At 41.3% G+C, this 27,044-nt stretch overlaps 2 protein-coding genes across 4 annotated transcripts in view; one reads left to right on the forward strand and one right to left on the reverse strand.

The window, feature by feature from the left end:
* On the forward strand, nucleotides 1-5,538 carry p2ry2 (purinergic receptor P2Y2). Of its 2 annotated transcripts, XM_020708376.2 has the most exons (5): nucleotides 1-1,239; nucleotides 2,144-2,494; nucleotides 3,263-3,431; nucleotides 3,526-3,856; nucleotides 3,940-5,538. In XM_020708376.2, the coding sequence occupies exons 2-5, from the start codon at nucleotides 2,161-2,163 to the stop codon at nucleotides 4,129-4,131; spliced, it is 1,026 nt and encodes a 341-aa protein (XP_020564035.1). In that variant the 5' UTR covers nucleotides 1-1,239; nucleotides 2,144-2,160; the 3' UTR covers nucleotides 4,132-5,538. The 2 variants fall into 2 exon arrangements, with proteins under 2 accessions (XP_020564035.1, XP_020564036.1); XM_020708377.2 differs by lacking the exon at nucleotides 1-1,239 and having other exon boundaries at nucleotides 1,856-2,494.
* relt (RELT, TNF receptor) overlaps nucleotides 5,064-27,044 on the reverse strand; it is a 24,892-nt gene continuing 2,911 nt past the window's right edge. Inside the window, exons 1-11 of one of the 2 annotated variants that reach the window (XM_011482767.2) lie at nucleotides 17,513-17,766; nucleotides 16,599-16,673; nucleotides 16,430-16,522; nucleotides 15,595-15,779; nucleotides 15,439-15,491; nucleotides 15,099-15,350; nucleotides 9,965-10,045; nucleotides 9,669-9,741; nucleotides 7,057-7,437; nucleotides 6,670-6,801; nucleotides 5,064-6,392 (exon numbers count right to left, since the gene is read on the reverse strand). In XM_011482767.2, coding sequence (XP_011481069.1) covers nucleotides 6,389-6,392; nucleotides 6,670-6,801; nucleotides 7,057-7,437; nucleotides 9,669-9,741; nucleotides 9,965-10,045; nucleotides 15,099-15,350; nucleotides 15,439-15,491; nucleotides 15,595-15,779; nucleotides 16,430-16,522; nucleotides 16,599-16,640 — 1,296 coding nt within the window. In that variant the 5' untranslated portion in view covers nucleotides 16,641-16,673; nucleotides 17,513-17,766 and the 3' untranslated portion in view covers nucleotides 5,064-6,388. Of the gene's footprint in view, nucleotides 6,393-6,669; nucleotides 6,802-7,056; nucleotides 7,438-9,668; nucleotides 9,742-9,964; nucleotides 10,046-15,098; nucleotides 15,351-15,438; nucleotides 15,492-15,594; nucleotides 15,780-16,429; nucleotides 16,523-16,598; nucleotides 16,674-17,512; nucleotides 17,767-27,044 lie in introns of those variants that run through there. The other variant, XM_023961844.1, reaches the window with a different exon arrangement.

The following is a 27,044-nucleotide window of genomic DNA, read 5'->3' on the forward strand; positions in this document are numbered from 1 at the left end:
TCTATTTTACTTTGGGAATAATTTGACTGTTCTCTGCACAAACACACACAGATTTTGTACATCAGGCTTGTCTGCAAACACACAAGCAGACTGGTGTTTTCAGGCAAGTGTGTGTCAGATTGTACCATAATGCTGCTGAATGTATAAAAAAGGAGTGAACCTCACCCCCCCCCGCACACAGACACTGGGGAGTGCAAAAATGCAGGCAACCACAGAAACTCCCCATGGAGAAGGAACTTGAGAACCTTCATCCCCCCCCCAGACAATCTGACACCAAACACCCAAAGACAAATGTCTGCCATTGAAGAGCTAGAGGACGCTGAAATGTCTCTGCCCCAGAGACTGGGCTCCCAGATTCCAGCAGAAGACCCCCCAGATGACCATTGCCCAATGGTCCTGAGCTACCCCCAGGGTCCTACCCCGCTGCCCTACCAGCCCCCCCAATGTCCAACAACAGAACCTGAAATGTCCCTGCCCACCCATCCAGGACAAAATCTTGCCCCCCTTCAAGTGACGAAGGGACGGGAACTTTTGATATTCATCTGTCTGTCATCAGTCTGTGTGAGCAGAAAAATCATTTGGATTTTTGAGAATTCAGGTTAAGAGGTCAGATTTCTTCTTTAGAATAATGAAAAAAACACTTTATCTTAAAAAATTGTCTTCAGGTTCAACTCCCCAAGGGCAAAAGTACAGCTCTTTTTCAGATTTGCCGCTGTGATCGATCCAGTTCACAAAGACTAAATCACATCAAAAGTGTTGTAAAGGTCGTCTAAAAATGAGGAACCTGTAGTTTTACGTTAAATCATCTTCATAAATCTGTGATATTGTGGGTGTGTGGGCGGTTTACAGTTCTCTGAATCGCGGCCCGTTCTTGGAACCTGGTGACACCTGAGGTTTGCAGGCTGCAGCTTGTTAAAGCAGCAAACCTCAACACACAGCAAGTCAAACATCTCAGTTATGAACACCTCAGAAGTAAGTCGATCTTTGCTCCTACAGAGCGAGAAACTTCCTCTGAACCTTTCTGGACAGACTGCGGAGACAGACAGGAACTTCTCCGGTTTTTTTTCGGAACAGTGAAGGAATCACAGCCAGTCATTCGATTTAACTGATTTAAAAATGCAGTTTTGACTTTGGGTCTGTCAATGAATCCAAGAACAACAGAACAATACGGATAAAAGACCAGAAGCACGACGAGAGCTTTACCTTCTGCAGTGAACCTTGTAAATCTGGCATCTGCTGGTGAGTTGACGTACCAGTTGTGAAGATTTGTTTGTTTGTTTCTGCATGACAGGTTTGAACTTGAGCTTTTCGGATAAGCTCAACCCTTAAGGGGGTTTGCAAAGACACATTAAGACAGAACGCCTGGAGGGTTTTGCTTGAGCCAAAAGTCATTCCTCTAATCAACCATCTGCTGATTGACATCATGAAAAAACAAAATTCTAGATAAGTTTGCTTGAATAACAGTTGGAAATGTACTCTCTTCAGGATTTGCATTACAAATTTGGGAGTTTTTGGACATACCTATGAGTTGAGCTTCAGAAGATGATCTTTAGTGGGGATCAAGATCTCTGAGGTCAACACCAAACTCCAGAGGAAAATAAAAACATAAAAAAACAGTCTGTATGATGATGTTAGTAATAATTTAAGACTTAAATTCATGATTTTATGACCTAATAATAAATGGTAAATTGCTTTTATGAGCAACTATTTTTTTAATTTGCCATTTATCAGATATTAGGGCATGTATTTCTGAAATAAGTAAATAAATACAAGATCTAATGGTTCAGAAATCAATAAATATTCCTTTTAGTATTTACCCAAAAAAAGCATATATTTACATTATTATTTGAATTAATTATATTTGTGTGACAAATATTTTGTTATTTATACATTTTCATTACTCTTATGGTCGACAAATGAACAAAGATACCTTGTAAATGATGTCAATAAAAATACACGTCTCAGTTTTAATCCGAACTACTTGTAATAGGTCTTTATAATTATTATTGAAGATTGATATAATTGTTTTCTCTTCCCTTCGTGTTTAAATTCATCCCTATGTGTTTGTGTGGAAAACGGCTTTGCATGGAGTAAACAGCAGCATAATTCTCCCCTTTTTCCTTTTGGCATTTTTCATCTTCAGGTGTTTCCACTTCCAACATGAATGCTTCCGGCTTGAACCTCACAGAAAACAACAGCCGCAGTGATTTCTGTCGCTTCAATGAGGACTTTAAGTTCATTCTTCTTCCAGTCAGCTACACCCTGGTCTTTGTGGTCGGACTGGCCTTGAATTTCACGGCGCTGTTTGTGATGGTGTTCCGCACAAAGCACTGGAAGCCCTCCACCATCTACATGTTCAACCTGACCATGTGTGACACGCTCTACATCTTCACGCTGCCCTTCCTCATCTTCTACTACGCCGATGAGAACGACTGGCCCTTCACCGAACCGCTGTGCAAGATGATCCGCTTCCTGTTCTACTCCAACCTCTATGGTACACTACTGACAACAACACACACACAACACAAACAACTACTAACATCAACACACAGACACATACAACTACTAACAACAACACACACAAACACTCACCGAACCGCTGTGCAAGATGATCCGCTTCCTGTTCTACTCCAACCTCTATGGTACACTACTGACAACAACACACACACAACACACACAACTACTAACATCAACACACAGACACATACAACTACTAACAACAACACACACAAACACTCACCGAACCGCTGTGCAAGATGATCCGCTTCCTGTTCTACTCCAACCTCTATGGTACACTACTGACAACACACACACAACACACACAACTACTAACATCAACACACAGACACATACAACTACTAACAACAACACACACAAACACTCACCGAACCGCTGTGCAAGATGATCCGCTTCCTGTTCTACTCCAACCTCTATGGTACACTACTGACAACAACACAAACAACACACACACAGACACATCAGTAGTGACAATAACACACACACACACAGTACTCACAATAACACACACAAACACACACACTCACACACATTTAATACTCACAGTAACACACACACACATTAGTTCTCAAAGTAACATACAAAGACCTATCAGAACTGACAACACACACAGACACCCACACACACGCACATTTGATTGAAGTTTCCTGTCTGCTCTTCAGTAACGTCCTTTACTGTTTAAAGAACCAGAAGATCTCATTGTAGTAATGTAAATCTGTTTCTACGTTAACCCTTGTGGTTCCAGGGTCCATTCTGTTCATGTGCTGCATCAGTCTGCACCGGTTTGTGGGGATCTGCTTCCCCGTGCGCTCTCTCAGCTGGGTCAGCACTCGTCGGGCCAGGCTGGTATCGGTGGCAGTGTGGGCCAGCGTCCTGTTCTGCCAGGGTCCAGTTCTCTACTTTTCTAGAACGAGGTGATTCTGAGTCTGACTATGCTGTAACTTTTCACCGTACAGATGATTGAATCTTTCAAGTTTTATGAAATCACTGACTCACCTCCTCCATCAGAAGTACCACCACCAAGCAGATCATCTGCTATGACACCACCAGCCCAGAGCTCTTTGATGACTTCCTCCTGTACAGCTCTGTGGTGTCTGTGCTCATGTTCGCGCTGCCCTTCATGGTGTTGATGGTGTGCTACGGCCTCATGGTGCGGAAGCTCCTGGAGCCTGGCTGGGGGCCTGGAGGGGAGGTACTGACAGCCCAACGGACAAAGCAGAAATCAGTGAAGATGATCATCATCGTGCTGGCAGCGTTCATGCTCTGCTTCCTCCCATTCCACCTCACACGCAGTCTGTACTACTCTCTGAGATACCTGAGAAAGGTGGATCCAACACAGGTAAAGGCTGACACCCCCTTTTTAAACAAACACTTCTTGTGTCTTTGAAAGCTGGGTGTGTGAAAGTCTGATGTGTTCATCAGGTCAGCTGTAGTTTGTTGGAGTCCTCCAGCGTGGCTTACAAGGTGACCAGGCCTTTGGCCAGTGCCAACAGCTGCGTGGACCCCATCCTTTATTTCCTGGCGGGTCAAGGCACCCGCAGCAGTTTCATCAGGAAGAGCAGACCATCTTCACCCAAACCAACTGTGAGTCCAGATGTCACAACGCGAATCTGAGTCAAAAGCTCCAAATGTGACTCAAGAAGAAAAAGTTTCACTCTGGCTGTTTGTTTGGAGCAACAGAAAGCTGAAATATAGCATGAACTCAGAGAAAGTCTTTATGTTTAGAGTAAAAATAGTATTTATTATTTAGGGTTTTTATTGAAATGAACTTTAGAGGTGAAGATGTTGGGAAAGCCTTAATTCCAGGTATGAACAATACATCGCTAACCTTTATGTCTGCTGTCATTTCATTCATTTGACAGCAATAAAACTGTTCTTTCTTTTACCATCAGTAAACATTCAGTTCTAGTTTTGAGAGAGCTGGACTCCTAGTACCTTACAAAATCACTTTTTCATCACAGACGTGTCTAATGATTTTATCTTTAAATTTAAACAACTCTAAACCATAGGTTTTGACCAGAAGCAATCTGTTCCCAAATACTTTACACAGTTTGTTTTGTTAAAAGTATACTGCAGTATTTTTAAAGCAAAAATACTCTTATATACTAAACTAGAAAAGGTTGTTTTTTTTGTTCATAGAAAGTTCTTTCCAGCTTACAGAGCACTTCATGACAACCTCAGGACCGTTTTGAAAGTCTGCATTCATGCCTACTTTATGTCCCAGCATCTAAAAAATGAACAAATGTTACCTTATGACATTGTTACTCATTTTTATATTGCTCCTTTGCAGCATTTCTTTCATGTCCATTCACAACATTTTTTAGCGGTTCATCTGTCAAAGTAAAAGAAAAATGTTTAAGTGTTGAAGTGAAATCTCAGCTGTTTGGTGTTATATAGAAGATGACCAGTAGGGGGCGAAAACGCTCAACTTTACCAGCAAAAATGGCTCCAAAACAGCTTTGGACCAGTTTTTTAGTTTTTGTTTCTTTCTTTCATACAACATGAAACAGCATATTTGTTACAGACAAGAGCAGCACACACAGAAATATTTTAAATATTCCTCTTTTTTATTTCAATAATATAAACTTCAAACAAAAAGCATGATATTAACAACTTTTACAAATGCATTAAAATAAGGTTTGCTTAACAAAAACACATCTGGCAAACAATAAATGGTAAATATGCTGTCTAATCTATGACTAGATTAAATGAAAAGATGTAACTTGATGCCGTAAATATCCTGCCCGCTGTTTCTTTGACAGGATGATCAGAAATAAGTTTAGAAAAAGTATAAATAATGTAAAAGCTTTATATCTTGATGGATGTGAATACATGTGCACCCAACTTTAGCACTTTCTAATATTTATAAAGACTGTACATCTTCTGTTAGTGAATTTGTTCAGCGTGTCGTTAAAGTGAAACGTCAGGTGGTTTAGTGAATGTATTTGAGTTGTCATAAATGCTCCGCCCCCATGCTGCAGGGCGCCGTCCATTTTGTCCATTAAAAAATCCTGAAATAAATGAGAATGTGTCGTCTTATGTACATATATATATAAACATATTTACATGTGTTGGTTTATAAAATCTCACTTTTTGCACATCTCATCATAAATATCTGTAATCTGTGAGATCTGAGTGCTGGCTAAACCCGTGAACATCAAAGCTGACGGATCAAGAAGGTGAAAGTTGATGAGGAGCAGGACGGCTCATGAAGATGTTTGACATTTGTGAAAACGTTGAGATGCTGAAGTAACAGATGCCAGTGCCCTGATGGCCTCCATGACCTCCACGCACACTAAACGCGTCAGGACCTTCACATGTCCAAAGAAACAGACAGTAACGTGAAGCTCCGAGAGGAACCCCAGGAAATACTGTGCGGCTCAAGTCGAGCTTTGGATCACTGACCTCAAAGCACGAGATTCAGATCAAATGACATTCAGCTTTTTACTGGTCTGCCCTCCGTCATCTGCACGTTGGGTTTGATGAAAGTTGGGTAGGGGTGAGCTGAAGCCCCTCACTCTTGCGTCACAACTATTTAAACCATCTGATTGTGAATGATTCAGATCTGTTATTGTTCATCTCTCAGTAACTTTTTAGACCTGAATATCTGCTGATAATACATCCTTCAAAGGTTGCAGAGAATTTTGTCCCACAGACTTTTTAAAGCAGGTTAGTGTCCAACTGGAGCAAAAAAGAAGTTTATCTGTCATAATAAATACAGTTATTTTCCTTTTATCGCATAAAGAGGAACGACCTCTTCCAGCAGATGGCGCTCTGGGGTTCTGTGAATCGCTGAATATTACGCTCCATCCCGACAGTCATCGTAGGATGCCATATTCTTCCTCGAGGTAGCGGCTTCTTCTGCACTTCTTCATCTGGAGAGAAAAGGATGGAACCTTCAAGTACTTTTCATAAATTAATTCGATTTTTTTAGATCAAAGTCCCTCTCTGATCACTCCTGATTCACAATGATTTAGGAAAAAAAATACCGGTACTCAGAAATGCAATTTCAAGCTTAATTTTCTTTCCATATGTCCTTCACCATCAGAAAAAAGGGCTCAAGAACACACCCAAAATCTATTTTCATCGCAGCGAGACTTTAAAGAAGAGGTTTCAAATGAAAGTCAGATGATGCTCCATCAGTCGTGTTACCTTCTGAAAGCAGACGATGGAGCCGAGGAGCAGAAGGGTTTCCCCCCGAACAGGGAGTTCCTGTACTCCAGGGAGGAGGTCTTGCTCTCGGTGGTGACGGGTTTGTACTCAGGGATGTGAGCCACTTGGAATCTGGAGATAAAGTAAAGACAGTGAATAAAATTTGACTGTAGACGAGGTTTTAATCTGCATAAATCAAAAATACTTCACAGAGAAAAGCTGTTGAGGTTTGGATGCATGAAAGTAAAAGTGGTCTGAAGTAAACGGTCTGTACATTTCTCATTTGAGAAGAAAAACGGTTGAAAGTTTTGGTCAAAATGTGTCAGTTTATAGTGTTTCAGAGGTTTTGGCTGTGCAGCCCGTTCCTCCTGTGGGGGCGGAGCTCACCTCCCCACAGACAACACTGCAGGCTCCACCTCCTTCCTCTTCTTCTCTTCGCTCCCATCCATCTTGTCCTGCACGGCCTTTGGCACAGCCGGGGCGTGGTTTGTGTCTGCAGACACTCCCCCTAGCAAGGGTCTCTTCTGCTGTTCGGTGGGGGTGTCCAAAGAGGGCAGCTTGAGGGTTTGGGGGGTCTTCAGGGGCTCCTTCAGGGAATCCAGAGGAGGGATGAGAACGGCGGGCCATTTTTTGTGAGCGCAGCGGGAGCAGCGGTAGCCGTGTTTGGGGGCCAGCCCGGAGAGGCCGGAGATGGTGTGGAGGTGGGAGTGATGGAGGCAAGGCCTGGGGAGGGAGCACAGCGTGGACAAAGGAGACAGCATGGGGAACCTGGGGGGTGAAAGACAAACCAGAGGAGGGGGCCATCAGTTTAATCAGCAACATCCTCTGAAGGAGAGTGCTGGTTCTTCTGGTGTTTCGTCAACTCTTTGACAGCAGAACTCTGAAGCTTTCATCTGTTTCCACAGAACCTACTAAAGAGATGAATGGAAATGCTTGTCACTGCCAAACTCACTGAGGGAGCTGCCCTGTGGGGGCCCAAATGAGGCCATGCATGAGTCCCCCCCCCCCATACACACATAACTGAGAGGTTTCCAGACCCGTGCATGGACCTCATGTCAGAACATTGTGGAATTAAAGCTCATTCTGCAGCCAGAACTATCAAATTTGGTCCTGCAAAAAAGAAGAAATGAACTACTAAGGAAAAAACGCTTTACTAGAAGTTCTTCTCCATCTATTTCTACTCAGCGTGTTTACAACTTTTGTGCAATTTTTATAAACAAAAAGTAAAAGTTGGTGTTTAAAAAGACAAAAGTAATCCCATGCCCCAGTCACATGCATCTGTAAGGGGGCTGCAGGTTTTTGGGTTGTCCTGGCCCCGCTCAGTTCAAAAGGCAACTTGGGTGGCTGTGGTGCAGAGGTAGAGCGGTCAACCTCTGATTGGAGTATTGCAGGTTCAATTCCCGCTTTACACACTCATGTGCCAAAGTATCCTTTGGCCAGACACTCCCACACATTGTTCCTGGTGATTATAGGTTGGTGCCGGTGTTCAGGAGCAGCGTGTGAATGGGAATCACAAAACATATGACACCACTTATAATATTCAAATAATTTGAACAATTTATTCAAAAATCACTGTTAGTGTTAATTATTGACACTAGTTATAAAAATCCAACATTTTCTGTGTTAAAATTCAACTACAAAGAGTGTTTCTCCAACTCTGTTTCAGAGTTTTAACCCAGTCTAGAGTGGACCTAAACAGACACTTTTGAATTTAACTCTGAAAGTTGAATTGGCTCGTACGGATGGCCACCTTAAGGGTCGTTATGAGAGTGGAACGTACCATTTTCATGCCTCTGGTAAGTGTATCATGAAGTATTTGTACTTGTAAGGCTAATGGAAGTTGCATGCACTTATGACATACAGGTGATGCTGTCATATGGTGCGCTCATTCCACACTGTAGTTAGTAATGTGAGTAGATGTGAGTGTACGTGGTGCATGAACCTGTTTTCTCTACAGGTTCACAAAGCGGTACCAAAGCGGTAACCCATACAGGTTAGATTATTTTTCGCAGGCAGGCAGCGGGTCCCCACCCCTAAGGACATTTGGGACTAAAGCATTAATGGACTTAATCCTTAGTAGTCTCTGAACTCATCAGTAAGTTTGCCAATGACATCAGCTGTTTAAATGATGTAGGAATGACACTGGCACCCCATTATTCTAGTTTTCATTTGAAGTTTGACATGAAGGTTTTAAAAAGGTTATTAGCTTTAAAATCTTTGGTTTAAAATAAGAGTTATTACCAGAACAATTTTTTAACATTGTTTTGTCTTTGCTTTGTGTTTGCATTGATGCATTTTTATCTTGTTTCTACACATTTGTTCTCTGGTATAAAACATGAAAAAGGTTCGATCTCAATTTTTGCAATTGTTTCAGGTTCATTGTGGAAACATTGTGTGTAAAAAAAAAAAAAAGAAGTTGCACTAAAAAGATGGTGAGCATTGCCACATAATACAGTTTTAAAGAAAAAAATATTAGAGTAAATTGTAAAAAGATATATTCAAAAAAGCTGTGGACTAATACAGATTATTAGATTATATTCTGACTTTCAACGCCACAATCCTGCTGTTGATTTTCACTTAGCGGGTTAAGAAGCAGACCGTCTGCTTTAGCCACATGACCAGACGGCTGTCAGCACGGAGTGAGCGCCATCACTTCAGACCTGCAGGACTGAGTCACCGCCAAGCTGCGCCAAACTGAGCAGATGCCTCCACTGTGGTCTGAACTCCCCAAACCATGTTACACAGGAGTTTTTAGAAGCATTTGTAAGGCATTATGCTATTTTAATGTGCTGTGAATGAAGCTGGTTTAAGTTCATCGGCTCAATCAATGTAAAGGACCCAAACCTGGAAAAACATTAATTTTTTTTTAAAAACGTGAGTTAATTTGTTTACTGGTAGTCATTTCTCCAGACTTTTTCAGGCTCTTTTCTTTCAAACTTTCCTTTCCTGCTCGTCAGCAGTGACCTCAGCGACATGATTGGCGGTTTGTGGTGACATACCTGATGGAGGAGCCCTTGCTCATCTGTTTGCTCTCATATTCCAGCAGCAGCTCCTCCAGCGCAGCAGCGTTTTCTGAAAATCACACAGGTCCAGACTCAAAACCCTTACTGTAGAGTTTTTCAAGAGTCAGGTGAGCTGCAGCACCTCTGTTTACTTTAAAGCATGAATGGCAGCGATCTGAGAGCAGCTGAGTAAGGAAAAGAACAAAGAGGGGGTTTTTGGCTGCATGTGACCTTCTCTGACGAGCATGTGGTCACCTCCACCAGAGACATGATGATATGTGGATCAAACGCACCTTTCTTCTCGGTTATGAGGCGCACCAGAACGCTGATGGTGTCTTCGTTCACCTCATCAGACATGTGGGGGCAACTGTTACCTGCAGACAGACAGAAAGACAGACAAAAGGAAAGTGAATCCAATCATAGGACTTGACAGAAAGTCCGCAGCTCTTCAGCATCGTCCTCCAGCGAAAATGGACCTTAAGATGGAGACTAGGGCTGCACGATATGAAGAAAACTCGCGATATGCGATATCACTGATTAATATGGCGATAACGATATAATTTGCGGTATATAAACAATTAGCAAAACAACCAAAAATATTATTCCCATTCCATTACAACAGCTTAAAAATTATACTACAAATGACCCTTGTTGACATAGGAGGCGAACATACAACATAATAGGGCGCCATCCGATTAGTTAACAACGTGAAGGGGTCCATCTGATTGGTCAAATGCAGAAAGGGATTCTTTCAATCCATTAAACACTTCAAGCTGCTATAAGATTGTTTGGCCACATCTAAGGTAACCATTTATTGCAAATTTGCTGTCTTTTGCGATATGCATATTGCACCGCTTGATATTGCGATAACGATAAATTTGCGGTATATTGTGCAGGCCTAATGGAGACGCTTTCACACACACAGCATGGTGAGATGGATTATACAAACTCAGCTGAAAACCCAACTTCCTGTCCAATACACCACAGCCCACCAACTTTAAAGCCCCCAAATTATCTGATTATCTTGAGGAAAATTGAAAACTGTCAGAACTTCAGATCTTTCTGATGTTTTTGCTGTAAGAACTTTAGATGTTTTTTCCAAACATCCTCCCAGTTGTGAGAATCTGTGAGGTAAAACATTCCATGCATCCATCCATCCATCCATCCATCCATCCATTGACTAATTCTATCATCCAAACATCCATCCAATCCTTTATACATCTAAACACTCATCCATCCATCCATCCATCCATCCATCCATCCATCCATCCATCCATCCATCCATCCATCCATCCATCCATCCATCCATCCATCCATCCATCCATCCACCCATCCATCACTCCATCCATCCATCTGTGCACTCATCCATCCATCCATCAATCCATCTATCCACTTATCCCTTCATCCATTTATTCTGTTTTTTTCCCACCCTCCACAGTCTCTGTTCCTGTTTGTAAAATATACTTTTTGTGGCATCTCCTAACCCTCTGGTCCCTTTGCCTTATGGTTTCACCACCTTCCCCCCAGAAGCTTTATCCCCTTTTCAAATTGCCCAGGCCGTGTTTTTTTCTCCTCTGAACTCCATGAAGGTGTACAAGATCTACTGGACTTATTCTCCAACTTGTTCACTCTGTACTTTGTGGATTTCTGGAAAGTTTTTCTTCTGTTTTTTGTTGTTGCATACTAAATATAAAACTACACATTATTTTTGCAAGTGAAATGAAAAAAAAAGTTTGATATATGTCAACAATGTCAGTTAGAGAAGAACTCCAGTTTAGAGAGCCCAGCAAGCCCCTCACATCTACGTACAGTAGGTTAAACCTCATTAAAAAATAAAAAGAGCTACCTGCTGCAGTTCACCTAGTAACCACCAGGTGGTCGAATATATTAATTTATAGTCATTTGTAAAGTCCGATCTCAGAGTTAGAAACAGTCAGGGGACGGGCTTCTAACTGAGGAGTTAAGCCCCTCAGATGGTGACGATAAAACCCCCACGCCTTAAGCGAGTCGGTCATGTGACCACATTTGACCTCCTCAGTCATTTCCAGCACATGTGAAAGGAGATCTGCATGGATCCCAGCCACCCTGGGTGTAGTCGTTTCACTGAAAGACAGTGCACAACAGGAACATTGTGTCCCTTTAGGGTGAAGCACAGTGACTAAAAACGCAAAGATGAACAACGACACAGCAGAATCCGTGACGGCCTCACCCTCTCAAACCGGGAGAGCAGTGGACGCACAAAAGCTGAAACACGCTTACTCAGCAGATCCATTCTCTCTGCTGGGGTGTGATGCACAGCCCTCCATTACCCCCCCTCCTCCACGAACCGGCGCCACTCAATGCGTCAGCGTTAGCCAGTGGTGTGTCCATGACAGAACTCTGTCACGTCTGTGAGGAGAACAGCATGAGCTTCATGTGTTCCAGCATCAGCTGAGGACTTCAGTCCTTCACACTGAGGAACCAAACCCACTGAGGCTCAGTGGATATATTTACTTCTATTGAATAAAACATCCTTTTATTTACGCGGATGAATGCATACATCTCCATCCTCCGACCTGTATGCTAAACCAACAGCATTTCACACCTTCTCTTTCTTTCAGGGAAAGAGTTCGACGTAGTTTCTTCTTCTGACATTGACGTGAGTGTATCGCTTTAGTTTCCACAAAGAGACGACTCCATTTGTGCTTCCATCAGCCTCTCCGTCAAAGCTGCCACTCCAGAGTCAAGCTTGCTTTGCTGTAATTTATCCCCATGGGTGTTTCCTCTGTTGGTGGGGGCGCTAAGAGAAGTGATGGAAAAACCTCGGCTCAAGCTGGAGGAGAAACAGCAGCCTTTCAGGATGAAACCGAAGTCAGAAAAACTCCAGAAAATCCCTGCTTCATTGCTAGAATTTTCTTTTTTTTCTTTTCTTTTCTTGCTTTTATTGTGAAAGTCTCCCCCCTCATTAAACCTAACACGCTGTCTCAGCATTTAAATACTGCCTCTTGACTGGTGTTGGAGGAAAATGAGATTTAAAAAAAAACAATTATTTCAGCTATATTTACTCAGGAAATGTCCCATTTAGATTAAGAATCTCTTTTTCAAGGGAGACCTGGCAATGTTGATGACGATTAGAACCTAAAATGTCTTCTCTAATTATGGGGATTAAACATTTTTATTCTTTTAAGTAGGCCGGGGCGTAAAATCAATTGAATGAATTAATTTGACTTTTTTGTTCCGGGCGATTTCAAAAATAACTAAATCCTGCTGCTTCATCATCTTCTCCGTGGAGAAGACGGGGTTTCTTAATTTAATTAAAACTTTAGACCCCAGATATGAGTGGATTGTTAATTCTCTAGAAAATGGTGCTACTCTCAAGGTGAATGTTAGTCTCCTTTTAGTCTAGACTACAAAGTGGGACTTAAAACACAGCTTTAGTATTATAACAGCAAAGACATGATGAAGCCAACAATGAAATAAGGAGCTGATTAAATTATTGATCTGTCTAGGAAAGGAGAGCTAATGGGAGCGATGGTGTCGTGTTTCCATGAGACGGGACGGAAACGTAATAAACTGGAGGAACTGAGAGTTGGAGACAGAACGGATTCAAAAACAGGCAGGATTTCACGTCAAAGAGGCAAAAACTGCAGAGCAACTCGAAATATTTGGGTTTTCAACTCAACGGCTTTACTTTGACAGAAATCTGTAGGGTCAAATCAGGATATATAAAATATAAAAGCGAATAAAAAATTAATGTAATTCAAATTGAAAAAAACTAGACTTTAAACAAGAAAGAACAGATTGTAAACTTGAAAGAAATATCAAAAACTTGAAGAAAAAAAATGTAAATTTGAAGAAATATCATTTCAATACTTGAAAGAAATATTTAAAAGACTAAAGAGAATAATTTGAAAAATAAAATGGAAAAAGGTAAATTGGAAAATAATATATTTAACTTTTAAATATTTAACTTTTAACTATTTAACTTTTAAAACTTTTAAAATTTGAAGAAAAAATTTGAAGTACCAATTTACCAAATTTTATTTTAATTACCAAATAAGCGATAAGGTTTACGTGTAACCACTGTTTTGTAATTTCGACTTCTGTCTTTTCACTTTCTCATTCTTTGCTTTTAGTCTTCAATTTACAATTTCAGTTGAGAATTTTCGTTTTTGGTGCAGATCCTACTTTTATGTGGAGGCGGGGCTTTAAGCCCATTGGCCACCGGGACACGACACCGGGACACGACACCGGGACACGACAGAGGTATTGTTTGCATCATTTGCTCCAGAACATTGTCTGCTGTTGGCGCTGCCTGTGTCACCGCCAAAGTGACATCACCTGGTGTTGTCACCTCTGCTCCAGACCTTATGGTGTTGACCATAACCTCTGTCACCTGATGTCAATCATGTCCTGGTAGCCAGTGGGCTCAAAGCCCCCCCCCCCCATGACAAATTAGGATAAATTCTGAAAACCGCGGCTACTACTAATAAACATTATTTTCCATTTAGCAACAGTTTTAGGTTTATAGTTTTTTAATTCAAGTTCTAAATTCCCAGTTTTTTCTTTTTTCAAATGTTCAGTTTTTATTCATCAAATGAATAATCTGGTATATCATTGATCTGAATCTGATCCTGAGTTGACCCCACAGAATCCTTTGTAATGTGACTGATTGAAGTAAACCAATGAGACAGGCTGCGTGACAGAAGGGAAGGTCCGTCAAGACTTTCTCCACAGAGGAGCTGACCTGCTGAGGCTGCAGCTGGGCTCCAACACAAACCTGACCCACTGCCATCAGGTACTTCAAATCCCTTTAAGCTTACACTCTAAACAGCAGCAGCTGCCAGACAGAGACGGACTTCCTGGAAAAACCCTGTGCAGCAGAAAAACTGTAAAAGTGTCCCAGTTCCACTTAAATCGGAGACGTTTGCTGCAGTTCAGGGTGAGAGCACTCGTTCAATTTCCACACAAATCCATTTTTACTGCACCTTTACCGTTTGTCAGTTAAATCCCTCAGGATCTCGAACACGCACTGACGTGTCACTTAACCAAGACTTGAACTAATCACTGCTGGCATCCCGCACTGAGGCAAACATACTGTGACCTTAACAAGATTAAGAACCTGACCAGCAGCAACAGCTCCGGTTCCACTAGGGATCAAGAAAAATTCTCTTTCAAACCAATTACAGAGTTTTTTACTTTATGCAAATGACCACAATGAGTTTTCCAAACGACACAGGTAAGAGCAATTTAAGAGATTTAATATTTGGTTTATATAATATTGCTTCTTGCAGATTGTAATTTATTTTCTGCTTTTTCTCTCTGAACTACTTACTTTCACATAAATCTATTTTTCTGGAGGACACAATGCAGCAATGCAGGCACAGCGAACCAAGCTGGGTGTTACCCGTAAGATTTCAGAGAATTCCTCTGTTCCCAGTTTCTCACCTTCCTTCTCAGGTGAGGCGGCCTCTTCATCTTTTCTCTCCTTCTCCGCGCTGCAGTTGTATCCTTTCTTCTTCAGGATGTTGCAGATGAGGATTCCTAGCAGGCCCATCACACAAAAGACGGGTACCAGCGCAAAAACGGCATACTCAGTGGTTTTCTCCTCTGCACTGCGAACCACCGTGGCGTTGACCAGTCCGGCTCCGCTGGAGGGACCTTTCCCGACCGTGCGGACCATCCTGACATGGGAATCAGCTGAGATGAGGGGGAGGGGGAGAACCAAGAAGTGAGAAGTGTTGAAAATGGGACTGTGAGATGATATGAAGATGGAAATTCTGCTCACTTTTTAGGCAAAGACTGCGAACAGAAGCCTGGTCTGCAGCGATAAAGTGAAACCTGCGAAAAGACAAGATCCATGTTTTAAAAAGGAGGAACTTAAAGGAAGGAATCCTCACTGAAACCCTAACGGCATGCAAAGCTGCACAGAAGCAGACCTTACCCCGGCAGACAGGCTCCGCAGACAGCATCAGAGGTGGCGGTTCCAGAGATCGCCACCTTTCTGCCAAGCATCTCGCAGATCGTGTGCGGCCGACAGAGCTCAGTGTTCAGAGCATCTGAGAAGCTTCCAGAAGGACACGGCTGACATTGCACTTCTTCTGCCGGAGTCTGTATCTTCTCACAGGCCTGCAGAAGAAGAAAAAAAACACATGAAATCATGAAAGAATAATTATCTTAATGCTACTCATCTTTTATCCATTTATAAACAGGTAAATGACATTTTTATAAACTTATATTTTGGTGCTTAAAGACCTACTCTGATGAAAATGGTGTTTTTAACATGTCGTGGCATTTTTCTGATGATGAAGGACATATAGAAAGACAATTGAGCTTAAAATTGCATTTCTGGGTATTTTTTGTTCAGATTGTTGTGAATCGGAAGCAGATGAAAAAAATGCTGTTGGAAAAAAGATCTTATTTGTTCCCTGCTCCGAGCTCTCAGCAAATGGGGAGGAGAAGTGGGGACGAAGTTGCTCTGCCCCCAGCTCAGAGGCAAATTTCTGCCGCTCTGCAGAAACTATGTCCAAGAAAATGACACGTTTTTAGATTTTTGGCTAAAAACTGCATTCTCATATTTATAAGACCATTGAGTACGCTTTTACAAAAAATCCAAGACTTTTAAGGGTCATAAGTTTAGGTCGAACAGAAAACGTATGGTACAGAAAAAACACTGTCAGCTGAATAAAAGTGGTAAAGGAGGATGCAAATGGATGATTTTTAATTAAATAACATTTTTCATGTTGGAGAATCAAAGTCCAGTGAGGGATGAGATTCACCTTTGAAGGCTCCTGGCCTGCAGCGCATTGTAGACACACACATCCTTCTGCCCACGTGCACGGCACTGCCGCTGATCCACCACAGCCAAGCATCTGCCAGAAACGGAGCCCAATTTAGCAAAAAAGTGCTCCCCTTGGTGATCCACACAAGATACATGAACAAACGTACTGCAAGAAGGACAAGAGCTGAGCAGCAAAGGTGGTTCTTCATCTTCTTCAGCGTGCTCTTCTATACTCATATGATCTGAAAGGGGAGAACAATTTGAATAACATTTTTTTATAGCTGCCTTTTTGTTCTGACGTTCTGAAGTTGGAGGTGACATCAGATGTTTTCCAACATTTAATAACACAATTACTTGCATCATGTTGTCACACAAACACCTGCACACTCTCACAAAAACCACACGAGCTCACGTGGCAAAAAAACACATGAGTCATTTTTAGAGTCCTTTTTCTGTAAAGTAGTAAGAACAGAAAGGAAGGGGGCATTTCAAAAGCTGAAAATAGTCTTTAACATGACTCAGGGCTTTTTTTCTGCACAGCTGTGAATGCAGCCGGGATCTCCCGCAGCTATTTTAGGACTGCAGATGCCTTTCGTGCAGTGATTCATTCTGCACCGTTTGCAAACTCAGTCTAACTTTCTCCACAAAAACAGATAATACCAAAACTATCATCTTTGAGTTTAGCTTTTAGAGGTGAAGAATATCTGATTAAAGCTTTTTTGAAATAGTTTTGCTCTGTAATTATTCATCTCCATTGAAACCCTTTTTTTTGTTTCTCATCATCAGCGACTTTTTTCTGTTTCTGCTGCATGTTTTCCTGTACAAGAACTGAGATCTTCAGGTTGGAAATGAAAGAATGATTGAGCGGAAATTGTGAACGAATGAATCATTTTGATGAAGGAGGCATACTGATGCTGTGCCCCCACAGTTACAGGAGCTGACCTGACACGCTGAGCCCCTGTAGGGTCAGAGAGGACCAGGCAAAAAAGTCCTCTAACCTGCAAACGGATCAGGTCATTTTAGCCAAAAAAGTTGGAAAAAGGAGGAAGAAAGAGATGAGAACACTGAGCAGTACACTTACCCCAGCCTGGAACTACTGACAATGTTGCCGTGGCAACAAAGCAAAGATGCTCAACAGCTAGAAACGCTGAATCAGGACCAAACTCAAATAAGCCTTTTGCTGTCTAAGAGCTACACTGACAAAAACAACTTCAGAGGTTTGAATTGAACTTTGATTAAACTAAAATATTTAAGTTCCGACAAGATCTGACCTCCTCAAAAATTCAAACAAGCAAGACTAAAATGATCTATGAAGTTGATGCACAGTCTGTGTCTCTGAGTGGAAAAGCAAGAGTACCTGTAAGCGTCTTATAGTGTCACTCTAACCACAAACACACCCACGCGCGTGCAAGACCCGCCCCCCTCTGTCAGAGCCTCTGGGGGGAGTGGGTGTGTCTCTATGTGTGTTTGTGTGCTGTTAATATGCATGTGTGAGTCCGCTTCGAAGCTGCTGGTCCTCTTTAGAGTAAACAGTAAAAAACACAGCAGTTTCCTCTTTTCAGTCAGCACCAGTCCATAAACTCACCAGCACCTGCACAGGTGTGCTCAGGGATCGTACAGCGCACCTCCACTGCTGAGGTATCAACTCTGACATCTTGAATGTTCTCACCTCCAGCAAACACCAAACTGTTCCTTTGAAAGAAATAACCTCAAAAAAACTGAAACAAATTCCTCATTTCAGTGCGGTCAACAAGGGAGGCTGCCAGGACTGCATTTTAGGAGAAAGATGAAGCGAGGATGGAGAAACCACAGGCTTGGAAAATCAGCAGAAGGTCAATGGGGTCAAAGATAGAAAGAAAGACGCCAGCCACCGAGGACTTTGGGTTGATAGGCCAGATTATATAAATATATATAGAAACATTGATTAAAATGCCATACAGAGCAGAGCATGAGGCTAATTACAAGGCAGACACATGTGGAGGCATGAGTTTGCTTACATGAACCCTACACAAAGGTCATGAGCTGAGGAATACTGACTCCCAAAGCAGCCCCTCAGACACCTGTTTATAGGTGGATTGTGGGACAAATGTTCGTCTACCTACGTCATCATTTACTTCTACGGAAAAGAGGATGGTCTAAGTTTTATACCAGGAACAGAAATACACAAACATGCTTCCATGGTTCAGCATGTAAGTTAACTGTGCACATGAAAACCCCGCCGGACGTGATCCGCAATGAACTATTCTTTGATGAAAAGTTCAAAGAAACAAACTCTGAAACGGCTGACCACGGTCTTCAGAAGCCGACTATTCACAGCCAGGCAAACAGAGAGCTTCCACTGTCTGCAAACACACATTTTCCCCATAAAAAACCCACTACAATGCTGACCGCTGCATGTGCAGCTTTCACGGCTCTGCAGGCACGTGACCGCCCACGTGTCAGAGCAGGACTTTAAAAACCATCAGAAAGGCTCTGATGCCAACGTCTGGATGTTCATATTTCCAACATTATGACCTTTGCATGGCCTGAGTGCCCTGTTCCAGAATATTCTTGAAGTCCCAGGTGTTTTACACACACCTGTGTGTGCTCTTCTGATTTGACCCATCCCCTGGGGGAGCAGTGAGCTGCAGACTGGACCATAGATTTAACCCACGACCTACCAGTTGCAGGGCGGACACTCTAACACTAGACCACTGAGTTGAGGCTGCTTCACCATGTTTCAGAAGCATCCCAGAAGTGATCATGCTGCACATTTGCTCCTCATGGACTAACCTCCATCATTCCAATTATTGTCCATTTCTTTGCAGACGACACGCAGCTTTTCCTGTCCTATATATCAGATCACTTTACCGAGTCATCCTGCAAAGAATCACTGTCAGCATGGTGACATCCACTGATCTTTTCCAAAAAATGTGCATAAATTTTGAACTCATCGTCTAAACTAGGGCTCCCTAATCCTGGTCCTGGAGATCTATAACCCTCCCTGTTTTCCGGTTCTCTTTTCACAACTTTCTGTTGAGCAGCTGACTCAAATGTCTCCTTATTCTGATTGACTGAACACACCTGATCCAGGTAATCAGGGGTTGACCCGTATGGGTGCTGCCTTTTTTCTAGGGTGTCTGGGCTTATAGAGGGTTGTGAAGAGAGGCAGCCGGTCGCATGTTAAGGGAAGCCCAAGTGTGTCTTAGTTCACTTTAGGGTCGTACGACCATCCTAAGGGGTGTCATGAAAATAGGATGTACCTTTTTCGTGTGAGTGGTAAAAGCATCTGCAGGACGAGGAAATGTATCCATGTCATAATTTAACAAGATTCTTCTCACAGAAATAAACGCATTTGATCCGCACTATCCAGGCCATTTGCACACAACAGATCTGTGCTTTTCTGTGAGGTTTGTGTCTGAACAGCAACATTTCCTGCAGGGAGCTTTCAAAGTGCTAAAAAGACATTAGAATTGGGTTTATCGAGATCTGTTGTGAACCTTCTGAGCTGCTTGTAACGGTTGACTGTTGCATCTGAACTGATCACCTTCCAACACTGCCTCACATGGCTCACATGGTCACAGAGGTTGAAGTTTTTCTCCTGGTTTTGTAACATCATCTCACAGCTCTGGACTCAGTCGTTCGTCTTCCACGTGCTCTTATAGTCTGGGCCGCCAGTCCTGTAATCAAACTTTTATAGTTTGCATTATTTTCCCTTTTTTACAGCTCAGAGAGTTTCCTGCCTTTGTCTGTGATGGGAGCTGGCAGAGTGGTTTGAGGAGGCAGATGAAGGAGAAGAAAAATGAAGAGAGAAGAGGAAGAGCAGGGCGTAACAGGACATTAACACCTCTCAGAATATCCCAGCAAACACAAGGCGCGTGCCAGCCAACGCCAACAAGCGCCACTCTTTCGTCACGTGAGCTGAGCAAAACAGCTGAAAGGATGAAAATGATCAAAACACTTGCAAGGAAAAGGAGAAGCTTCGCCATTAAGTTTGTAAAACAGTAATTATCCAAAGCCATCCGTGCTGCTTTTACACAAACAATCAATAAGTCACTAAACATCAGTCACATTCCTGTTATGATTAAAGGAGCTAAAAATAGTAATAATAAAGAAGTAATGTTGACAAAAACACGCACATTATGTTTGTGGTGAGGAGGAGCTAAATGTGTTGGACTGCTGTTTCTGGATCCTTGACGTCAGGCTGCAGATGAGCTGAGAAATCCTCCTGGATGAAGCTGAGACGGAAGGAGGGAACCACAACAGCAGGAGACGCTCGGAGAACGCACACAAGAAAATCTGTAACTTTGGTTTAAAAATTGGCTCTGTGTATGTAACAAGGTGACACCAAATTTTTGTAAATTATTTCGCTTTTTAACTCTGGAGAAGCCAAGTACTATTTTTTTCCAGGCTTTTAAAGTTGATTTAACTTTTTTTATATAGTTTATTTGGGGTAGCAGCATTAACAGCTGCCAAGAAAATAGAAAAATAAAAAATAGGAAAAAAAACACAACAAACGACAGAGTTTTAGGGCCAGTTTATAAAACTTTTTTTTTTTTAAATTACGACTTTTAAGTCGTAAATTTTACGAGAAAAACACTCGCAAATTTACACGTTTTTATCTCGTAAATTTACGAAATAAAAACTTGTAAATTTGCGAGTGTTTTTCTCGTAAATTTACGACTTAAAAGTCGTAATAGATTAACGAGGAAAATACACCAAGGTTTTCCTATTTCCGGAGAATAGCCTGAACATGAAATATGTGGAGCCTTTTGTGAAGCTTTATTTCCGCATAGGTGTAAAAAACAAAGTGATTCTGAACCTTTTGGCGACTCAAAATCAGATTATTTTTAGTGTAACAGTCTTCCCGGGGTTCAGTGTCATTAAAGCGGAGTTTCTATGATAAGGAGCTCAGAGACACGTTTGGGACACGTAAGTGCTGCTCCTCAGACAGAAGCAATGAGTTATTTCGCTGTATAACTCATTGGACGGAAGCGTCACACAAACGTAGAGATCTTGGTTTTGGTGGAGGAAGAAAGGATTGAAGTGGACAGCTGCAGAGATACCAATGTCTTCATCTGGCTGCAGAGATCCTGCAAACCACCCATCAATAAATTAAACATGAATAAATCCTAAATCAAAAAAATGAGCTTCCAAACATTTGGAACGTTATCAATAAATATTTAGCTTACCTGTTTAATTGAGTTTAGTCTGTCTGCTCTGCTGCTGCGCGGCGTTTACTTGCTGCTCTGTATGCTCACTTCCACTTAAATTTCGTAAAATTACAAGTTTTTTTTTGTAAATTTTCAACTTAAAATCTCTCAACTTAAAATTTTACCTTTTTTTTGGTGGCCCTAAAACTCCATCGTAACACTAAATACATAATAAATAAATACAACAAAACACTGGTCAAAAATTACAAAACTAGAAAAAAATATTTTTTCACCCTTTGACATCTCTATGATTAACGAATGACATTTTTGTTGTTTACATTAAACGTAGCTTAAGCCCAAATAATGGTTTTGGTTCTTATGGATTGTGGAAAATTCGAAAGTTTAGAAATAATGTGCAACTGGAAGATAATCTGTCTTCACTTAGGAAAAAAAAGACTTAAGTTTTTCAGAGTAACACTTTTAAAGTTGAGCATCTGTTCCATATTTCAGAATTGATTTCATTTCTACAGAATTACATTCCAGATTCAACACGATTCGATTCAATGTAGATTCATTTTTCTAACCTTTGAATCCATTTTATTTGTATTTGGTTACAACAAGCAATTTTTCAATAGAAAAACTGAACAAAATTAAAATTTTCATTACATTAATTAATCATTAATTCATCTTCTAAACCGTTTGTTCCCTCTCTGGGTCACGGGGCTGCCAGAAATGTCAAAATCAATAATGCAAAAATTGGTTTAATGTCTGCATCCTGCTTTTTCCATAGGATTGGAATAAAAAAAATTTTTTTTATCACAGCTCTTCTGAATATCTGGTGGAACTCTGTTCCATGAAGATCTTGCTCGGGATATTGAGTGAAGCGTTGGTCATGGAGGATGACTCTACACTGTGGCTTACTGTTAAAGCTCACTTGACACTAATCGAGACAAAGAAAGGAGCAAAGTCATCCTTAACAACAACTCATCCAAACAGTAAATTATTCGGATGAGAAATTTGACTAAAGTTTTATCAAACGCAGGCGGTTCAGGTTCTGCAGTTCTGATGCAGTGACAGGGTTTGAATTCTGCTCCAAACATCTTTGAAGAAAAATATTTTCAGTTTGGCTTTGATTCCAACAGATTTCCCGCTGCTCTAAGAAAAAGAAATCCTCAAATAATCCAACTGATGGCATTTTTTAAAATCCTGTAAAGACTGAGAGTTTAAATCTCTGTTTGAATGTTAATTTTCTCTCGTAATCTTAAAAGTATTTAAGGCTAAAGGATTATTTTTATGGAGTAAATATAAGAACACCTAAAATCATCTCAACGTTTACTGTCTTGACTTGTACAAACTCCCATGTGTTGACCTAATGGAAGAGGTGTTCTTTTAAGTAGTAGTAGTAGTAGTAGTAGTTTCTTTTTTGAAAATATTTTGTCTTGATTGATTAAAGGTTGTCAATTAACCTGGTGATTTTTTTAGACTCTGAAATTATTTATTTTTTAGAGAAGATAATTGTTGACCTAATAAAGTCAAATTGATTGTGTTTACGCCTCGGTTCAGGGTCAAACTAATGTCCGTGCATGGCACTCAAACTGTGGATCTTCCCCTCTGGCATTATGTAAGCGAGCCTGACGACGCAGATAATGGCCACCTCTTGAGGCCACATAGTCAAATACCATGATACAACCTTGGGGAACACCTTATTGTGATGCACTGGAGTATCAGGTAACAGTTTGAAAAGTGAAATGTAATACAAAAGAACTGAGGTAGCAAAAGGAGGTTTAGGGTAATTACACTCCATTATTCATCGGACGCTTGGTGGGTCCGGAGATAATGTGCACGTGTGCACAACAACGACGCGATCGGAGAACCATACCCTCTGTTTGACTTCATGGAGGTGCCCATTATCGGCAAATGTAAGGCTGATCTACGCCAATGCTTTATACGTTGGAGCTTAGACAATGTCTTATTACGAGGAACATGTCTGATAACCGGGCAGGAGTCACTCTTTGATGGGTTTCTCTCGCCGTAGATGTGACCTCAGTGGTCATGTTTCCCGTGGAAACTGTACACCTGCAGAAACCTGCGGCCTTCTCTTGTGTCTGTTCAGGACGTTGGCAGGAAAACGCCAATGATCGGAGCAAAGGAGGTCGAATTAACCAGAAAAAAAGGTGAGCAACAAGAGGCCAAAACCGACAGAAAAGATCAAATGAGGCTGACATCAAAAAGATTTGGTCTGGTTTGGGTTTTAGACTTGAAGCAAATAACACTGAAGATGTTTCCTTCACCTTAGATCATCCCAAATACAACATATAGATTCATTTTGGAAGCCATAAACACAAATCCCTATGGCATTAGTGTGCACCAATACTACCATTCTGCAGTGTACAACATGTTCTTTGAGGGAACATCCAGCTCATACCTTGAACTTCTTATTTGTAAATTGTGTTTTAATCTGCATGGTATTACAAATCTGCAAAAGAATTGTTGCACAGAGCACATCTGTCATTCTGGATCAAAAATGCCTTTTCATGATCCCAAAAACATGGTCTCTGCACTCAAGTTAAGCCTGAAGTCCTCTTATTTAAAGGAGAAATAATAATTAGACTGTTTAGCAGGACAATGAAAACAGCTCTGTTTGCTCAGTGCTTGATGAAAGGGTTTGTTTGAACCCAAACAATCTTCTAATCCAAACCAGCTATCCACTGTACCTAAATATTTTCAAACAGCATCTTAAAAGCCAAACAGGCATAAAAACATTGCTCTAAGTATTAAAACTGAATATATAATACTATGAAGACAGCTTCTTTCAGGTCTCCACTTCACATCTGCTGTAGAACAGGCTAGATTTTGTGGGTCTCACGGTGGTGAATGATGTGTTTTCAATACGTCTCCAAGCTAGATCTAAGTTCTCCATCCCTGTGCAGTGGTGATGTAAAACTTGCAGAAATTAAACCAAATTACAATATTTTTCCCAGCAAGAACTCGGCTGTTGACAACCACAGGGCAGCCCTAAGACAATCTAACCCCAAACAGCTGATAGGTAAGACAATCAGAGCCGGACGCAGCAGAGATGTTTGTCAAGGTCCGCTGTTTTCCTCAACCTCAGCACCATCACAACACTTTGAAGGATGATTCATAATATGTTCACTCAAGTTGATTCCGTATGTTTTCACGCACATAGGCCTCAAAACAACCACTTGTTGACCATTTCCTTGAAACAAATAGGAGCCATCTAGATAATAACTGTTTCTGTCACCAAGCAGAGTTATGGTTTCACTCTAAGTCTGTGATGGTTCTCAGTCATACAGGTGATGTTCTCACAGGACCAGCTGGATTCTAAATGCTGATCTAAAGAGGTTTCTCTTATCATCTGAGTTTCTTCTTCACACAGGTGAAGAGGTTCTGGTAGAACCTCTGCTTTTTGTGCCGACTGCTTCAGAGGTTTACCTTACAAAGTTAAAAAGATGTCATGTGACAAGATGCAAATGTCTACTACAGTCCAGTCAGCTGTTCTGTTACATGGTGGGGGTCTTGGTGTGGTTTTGAGGACTGTCGTTTTTGGCTTATTGTTGGTTGTAGGGGTGGTGAATGGGATTCTTGTCTCCCAAGTAAAGCCATAAAGAAGATTTTTCCCTTTGGACTTGGATGCCTTCCTTAGCTCCTCTTCAAACCTTCTGTCCAGAATGTGACTTTATTGTCTTCAGAGTTGAGTCCACTCTCCTTCAGATGATCTGACCTGATGCTGAGGCTCCTTTGTGCTGTGTGGGGTACAGATCAGAGCTCTCCTAACAAGACCTCATCACTTGTTGGGGTGGACCAGCTTCTGCCTGTGTGTGTTTCTGGGTTTGAAGTTAACAGTTTCTCTGACAGTTCTAGGGAAGTTTCTGAGGGAAATGTTTTCTTTGTTGGTTCCTTCTGAGCTAATGAGTCTGGTGTTTCTGCTGTAATGTTCTGATTACTCCTGGCTTATTTTCTAGTGGGTGTTGGGATGTAAACATGAGATCCTGGACAGCGTGAGGGGGTCTTCTCTGGTGTGAAGTTTCTGTCCACTGCACAGATGTGAAGGACTTCCTCCACTCCCCATGTGGTTAGACACAGGTCAACCATTGGAACAGCCATGTGTTTTAGAAGTAGGAGATGTTCAGGTAGATGTCCGGTGGATCACAAATGTGTTTTGGTGTCAGCAGGTTCTTTCAGGCAGTGTTGGGTCTTATTCGAAGTCTTGTCCTCACCATTTCTGTGGCTTATGTGGTGGGAAATCTAGGTGAAAAGAGATGTCTCATCTAAGGAGACCATTGTGGGTCCATCTTGATGTGCTGTACTTTTCTGACAAAGTCCTGGGTGTTGTGGACGCTGGGTATTGTGTTGCCTTCCAATGGAGATAAGACGGTTGGGAGGTATTTGGTCACACTGTAGGTGACTGAATTAATGCTGCTCACAGTTGGCGTCAGAGGAACTCCTTACTTGTGTATTTTCAGACTTCCACATGGAATGTCATCTACTAGATAAGTGTAAAATCCTCTTTTTGTTGATAATCTTATTCTTTCCTTTTAAAATGGCTGATCAAGTTCTGTTTTTGTAAAATATACATCTAAATCATAAAATATATTAACTGAAGTCAACAAGTTATTATTTTTAAAAAGCAAAGTCTTCTAACTGTGATGGAAACTGTCTTACAACAAACATTTCATACTCGGACAACCCAGAGGTTTCTGAAAATAGAAGTCATCTTTCACAAATTCAGCTTTTTCAGGGCTTTATTGGTTTCATCAATACTTTAGTGGGTTTTAACAAAAGTGGGGCTCAGTGGATCCCAGCAGAGACTCTCCAGCACGTCAGGGATTAGGAAGCCAAGATCAAAGCATATTGTACATTGTCAGTAAAAAGGTATCTCCTATAGATACTAATGGTTTTCTAACTTCATGCTAGCATCAGTATCACACTGAGTCTTTTTCCTTCCATCGTGCATCCTCGTTCTGAAGGCATCACAAACTTGTTATTCTGCGTTCAAGAGAAAGTCTCTTATTTCCATATGGAAAAGTTCTTAGTGTGCTGCCACCTTCGCACCAGATGAACCAACTGCTGTTAACTGCAGTACACAGAAACTCCTTCACCTCAAAGATAACAAGGCAAAGTCTCCTTATGTGTCACTTTAAACCAAACACTAAAATATAACCACCCAAGGATTAACGCTAAAGTTGATCAACACTCATTTACATAAGATTAAACCATTTAACCAAATCTTCAAATTCTTACCAACAGCAAGCATGATGTTTGCTCACATCCTCATCTATTTCCCAGGTTGTTATTGTAAATTAGAACCATGGTTTTTAACCCAGTATCCGAAAATGAAATATTAGACAGAGAGAGGAATGAAGGGTAAACTCTCCACTGATGTTAATGACATTGACGTGACTTTGGTGAAAACAGTAATCAATGGGATCCTGAAACCATTCGAATATAATTGTATTTTCT

The sequence above is a fragment of the Oryzias latipes genome, chromosome 13, assembly GCF_002234675.1.
Source record: "Oryzias latipes chromosome 13, ASM223467v1".
Classification (NCBI taxonomy): domain Eukaryota; kingdom Metazoa; phylum Chordata; class Actinopteri; order Beloniformes; family Adrianichthyidae; genus Oryzias; species Oryzias latipes.